Source organism: Brachionichthys hirsutus, chromosome 24, assembly GCF_040956055.1.
Source record: "Brachionichthys hirsutus isolate HB-005 chromosome 24, CSIRO-AGI_Bhir_v1, whole genome shotgun sequence".
In the NCBI taxonomy this organism is placed as follows: Eukaryota; Metazoa; Chordata; class Actinopteri; order Lophiiformes; family Brachionichthyidae; genus Brachionichthys; species Brachionichthys hirsutus.
The window spans coordinates 182012-187355 of NC_090920.1; the positions used below are offsets into that span (position 1 = coordinate 182012).

Consider the following 5344-nt stretch of genomic DNA (forward strand, 5'->3'; position numbering starts at 1 on the left):
CAAGAACTACAACTTCCGTGTTTGGGTTTTAGCGGAGTTGTCCGCGCTCCGAACTTCCGGGTTCTGTCGGAGCCGCTCGCGACCGGATCTAAAATGAACGGGGACACCGCGGAGCCGAATGTCCAGGTAACATTCATCATTATTATTATTATGTAATTATTATATAATAGTTTCATTCCCTTACATGATGTTTTACCGCTTCCCTTGTTAATACCTTGTTGTTGACGTCACGCACCACCTTTGGTGACGTAACTAAATACCATCATTTATCACCGTCCTGGTATTATGTGGGCAAAACGACCTTTCTTCGGGTCACGTATTATTATATTCTGTATTTTAATGCTATTTCGAGACCAGATAAGATAAGACGAATGCGGCCGTTGAAAAAGCGTTTCGCTCTCTTAACTTCCTCGAGGCCGACCTTTCCACGCAGGTCAATTTAGAACTGATTTAAAGGGGGTTGATAAAGAGAGAGAGACGCAGTCTGCGCGGCTCTCTGTGTGTGTGTGTGTGTGTGTGTGTGCGCTCACGCCCGTCACTCGCCCTCCCTTCTGTTTCTCTTCTCGTTCAGCTTTCGCCCGACGCCCGTCTCAGGACGTCTGCTGATTGGTCTGAAGCCGCCATGCAGGCGCTGGAGACGACGGGCCGAGGGGAGATGTGAAAGAGAGGCAGCACCCTTCAAAGAGTTCACCTTTAAAACGTTTAAAATGTCACTGAAGCTACTGCTGGGCTTCCTGTGCGGCGTCCGAGGCCTCGCCACAGAGGAGACTCCGCCCCTGCTGCTGGTGTCCTTCGACGGCTTCCGAGCGGACTACCTGCAGAGGTTCCCCATGCCCAACCTGAAGCTCCTGTACAGCCAGGGGGTCCTGGTGGAGCAGCTCACCAACGTCTTCGTCACCAAGACCTTCCCCAACCACAACAGCCTGGTAACCCGACACCGTCCTGGTCAGCTTAGAATGCGCCCCAGCAAGCGTTCAAAGTGGCCCCCGTGCTTCCTCTCCAGGTGACGGGGCTGTACGCCGAGTCTCACGGCGTCGTGGCGAGCCACATGTACGACGCCGCCAGCCGCAAGCACTTCAACGTGAGAGAAACGGACCCCATGTGGTGGAGAGAAGCCACGCCCCTGTGGCTGACGGCGCAGGAGTCCGGCTACAAGACGGCCACCGTGATGTGGCCCGGGTCCGACGTGCCCAACCGGACCGCCACGCATTTCTTCAAATACAATTCCAGCATGCCGTTCCGGGAGCGGCTGGGGAATGTGGTCAGCTGGATGCTGGGAGACGCACAGGTAGACGCGCAGGTAGACGCGCAGGTAGACGCGCAGGTAGACGCGCAGGTAGACGCGCAGGTAGACGCGCAGGGAGACGCGCAGGTAGACGCGCAGGTAGACGCGCAGGGAGACGCGCAGGTAGACGCGCAGGGAGACGCGCAGGTAGACGCGCAGGTAGACGCGCAGGTAGACGCGCAGGTAGACGCGCAGGGAGACGCGCAGGTAGACGCGCAGGGAGACGCGCAGGGAGACGCGCAGGTAGACGCGCAGGGAGACGCGCAGGTAGACGCGCAGGGAGACGCGCAGGTAGACGCGCAGGTAGACGCGCAGGTAGACGCGCAGGTAGACGCGCAGGGAGACGCGCAGGTAGACGCGCAGGGAGACGCGCAGGAAGACGCGCAGGTAGACGCGCAGGGAGACGCGCAGGTAGACGCGCAGGGAGACGCGCAGGTAGACGCGCAGGGAGACGCGCAGGTAGACGCGCAGGGAGACGCGCAGGTAGACGCGCAGGTAGACGCGCAGGGAGACGCGCAGGGAGACGCGCAGGTAGACGCGCAGGGAGACGCGCAGGTAGACGCGCAGGGAGACGCGCAGGTAGACGCGCAGGTAGACGCGCAGGTAGACGCGCAGGGAGACGCGCAGGGAGACGCGCAGGTAGACGCGCAGGTAGACGCGCAGGTAGACGCGCAGGGAGACGCGCAGGGAGACGCGCAGGTAGACGCGCAGGGAGACGCGCAGGGAGACGCGCAGGTAGACGCGCAGGTAGACGCGCAGGTAGACGCGCAGGGAGACGCGCAGGTAGACGCGCAGGTAGACGCGCAGGTAGACGCGCAGGGAGACGCGCAGGAAGACGCGCAGGGAGACGCGCAGGTAGACGCGCAGGGAGACGCGCAGGGAGACGCGCAGGGAGACGCGCAGGGAGACGCGCAGGTAGACGCGCAGGTAGACGCGCAGGGAGACGCGCAGGGAGACGCGCAGGGAGACGCGCAGGGAGACGCGCAGGTAGACGCGCAGGGAGACGCGCAGGTAGACGCGCAGGTAGACGCGCAGGTAGACGCGCAGGGAGACGCGCAGGTAGACGCGCAGGTAGACGCGCAGGGAGACGCGCAGGGAGACGCGCAGGTAGACGCGCAGGGAGACGCGCAGGTAGACGCGCAGGGAGACGCGCAGGGAGACGCGCAGGTAGACGCGCAGGTAGACGCGCAGGGAGACGCGCAGGTAGACGCGCAGGTAGACGCGCAGGGAGACGCGCAGGTAGACGCGCAGGTAGACGCGCAGGTAGACGCGCAGGGAGACGCGCAGGTAGACGCGCAGGGAGACGCGCAGGGAGACGCGCAGGTAGACGCGCAGGGAGACGCGCAGGTAGACGCGCAGGGAGACGCGCAGGTAGACGCGCAGGGAGACGCGCAGGTAGACGCGCAGGTAGACGCGCAGGGAGACGCGCAGGGAGACGCGCAGGTAGACGCGCAGGTAGACGCGCAGGTAGACGCGCAGGTAGACGCGCAGGTAGACGCGCAGGTAGAACGGTGTCTTTAGACGCGATGCCGTGGCCGTTCTGTGACATCTGGGACGTCCCACTCTCAAGGAGCAGCGAGTGATGTTTGCTGCCCTCTACTGGGAGGAGCCAGACTTCTCGGGTCACCTGTTCGGCCCAGATGACGCACCTGCTATGAGCAAAGTGCTGCAGGAGGTACGTGTGTGTTTGTTGTCATGCCGACGGTTCAACCAGGCCAGATCAAACGGCCGTCTCCTGCGTGCCGTCAGGTCGACGCCCACATCGGCCTCCTGATGTCGGAGCTGAAGCGCGTCGGGCTCTGGGGGCGTGTCAACGTCCTGGTGACCAGCGACCACGGCATGGCTCAGTGCTCGGCGGAGCGCCTCATCCGGCTGGACGACTGCCTCCACGGCGACGCCTACACGCTGGTGGACCAGACGCCGATCGGCGCCCTCATCCCACACGCCGGTAGGCGGCGCCCACGCCTCGTTCCCGAGGGGCGCGGCGAGACGGGCTGACGTGTCGCCGTGTCGTTCGCAGACCCAGAGGCCGTCCGCGCTCTGCTCGCCGCGTGCCACGCCAACATGACGGCGTACCTGAAGGAGGACATTCCTGATCGGCTGCACTACCGGAACAACAAGCGGATCCAGAGGATCCTCCTGATCGCCGACGAGGGCTGGACCATCGTGAAGGCGGGGCACAAGCTCCCGAAACGTACGCCAGGTGTCGACGTGTCAGAGCCGCTTGCGTCTCCGCCCACTTTTACTCTCCTTCCCTCCCTCAGTGGGCGACCACGGCTACGACAACGCCCTACCCAGCATGCACCCCTTCCTGGCCGCGGCGGGACCCAGTTTCCACCGCGGCCGTCGGCTGGCTCACCTGCAGAGCGTGGACGTTTACCCGCTCATGTGCCACCTGCTGGCGCTGCCGCCGCAGCCCAACAACGGCAGCCTGACGGAGGCGCGGTGTCTGCTGGCGGCTGAGACGTGCTGGAGGGCCCCCCTGGTGTCCGTCCTGGTGGTGGGGGTCCTCCTCCTGCTCAGCACCTTCGCCGGTGAGGCCAGCGTGCCGGCACGGTAACGGGGAGCCGCCGGCGAGCTAACGGAACGTGTTCTTCAGTTCTCCTCAGGTTGCTGAGATGCCATCAGCCCCTCCACGGAGCGCCAGAGGGCGACCTCGCCCACCTGCTGAAGTGAACGACCCTCGGCGACCCTCGGGGCGACCCTCGGGGCCACAGGCCCCGCTGATGCTTCGTCTTTGCTCTGCGTGGTTTGGGCGTGTCCCGATGACCTCTGCGTTCAATCACAAATACACAATGATGATGATGATGATGATGTCAAAATACTCACTTTCCGAATAATGAAGCACAATTTGTGGAGGATAACTTGTTTTTGGGGAACTTTGAGATTCTATCGTGATTCTTTGCTGATTTGAGATGTATAAACTTAATTTGTCTGCGTGTTTGTGTGTTTTAGTCTCTTTATAGTCGTACCACCTTCCTCGCTCGCGGTGTCGCTCCGGCTTGAATTCTCTGGAAGGCCTGAACTCCTGAAACAGTTTTCATCCGTCCAGGAGGGATAAACGGAGACCTTGGTCAAGGGGCTGTAGTTTTCATTTCTGGTCAGCAGAGGGAGCCAGTGGTTTATTCCAGACACTTCCTGATACTCTGAGGGAAGAAGAAGAAGACTGAGTTCTCTGATGTGTTTCCTCTGACATCTGTATCTGAAATCAGAGAAATACATTTTATCCATTTTTACATTCTTGAAAACTTGAAAATAATCAATTTAAATCAATAACTTTGAGCAGCACTATAATAGTAATAATAATGTACACTGGATCTGAAACATGGTACGCACTGTCACGTTTAGCGACACTAATCAATGCCTCGTTTCTGTAACGGATAAAAGAAACAAGAATAAACACGACATTTGATCGAGTCGGAGTCGTTTTGTGTTGTTCTTCACGCCGACGACGACTAAAGACGTTCTTCTGCCGTTTTGTGTTGTTCTTCACGCTGACGACGACTAAAGACGTTCTTCTGCCGTTTTGTGTTGTTCTTCACGCTGACGACGACTAAAGACGTTCTTCTGCCGTTTTGTGTTGTTCTTCATGCTGACGACGACTAAAGACGTTCTTCTGCCGTTTTGTGTTGTTCTTCACGCTGACGACGACTAAAGACGTTCTTCTGCCGTTTTGTGTTGTTCTTCACGCTGACGACGACTAAAGACGTTCTGCCGTTTTGTGTTGTTCTTCACGCTAACGACGACTAAAGACGTTCTTCTGCCGTTTTGTGTTGTTCTTCACGCTAACGACGACTAAAGACGTTCTGTCGTTTTGTGTTGTTCTTCACGCTAACGACGACTAAAGACGTTCTTCTGCCGTTTTGTGTTGTTCTTCACGCCGACGACGACTAAAGACGTTCTTCTGTCGTTTTGTGTTGTTCTTCACGCTGACGACGACTAAAGACGTTCTTCTGCCGTTTTGTGTTGTTCTTCACGCTGACGACGACTAAAGACGTTCTTCTGCCGTTTTGTGTTGTTCTTCACGCTGACGACGACTAAAGACGTTCTTCTGCCGTT

At 58.9% G+C, this 5344-nt stretch overlaps 1 protein-coding gene across 1 annotated transcript in view; it reads left to right on the forward strand.

The window, feature by feature from the left end:
• The window catches only part of LOC137911886 (bis(5'-adenosyl)-triphosphatase enpp4-like), a 4933-nt gene extending 237 nt beyond the window's left edge, over positions 1-4696 (forward strand). The window contains exons 2-9 of the mRNA XM_068756229.1: positions 33-126; positions 572-926; positions 1004-1288; positions 2856-2960; positions 3035-3233; positions 3306-3479; positions 3550-3819; positions 3885-4696. Coding sequence (XP_068612330.1) covers positions 119-126; positions 572-926; positions 1004-1288; positions 2856-2960; positions 3035-3233; positions 3306-3479; positions 3550-3819; positions 3885-3961 — 1473 coding nt within the window. The 5' untranslated portion in view covers positions 33-118 and the 3' untranslated portion in view covers positions 3962-4696. The remainder of the gene's footprint in view (positions 1-32; positions 127-571; positions 927-1003; positions 1289-2855; positions 2961-3034; positions 3234-3305; positions 3480-3549; positions 3820-3884) is intronic.
• Positions 4697-5344: the final 648 nt, after the last annotated feature.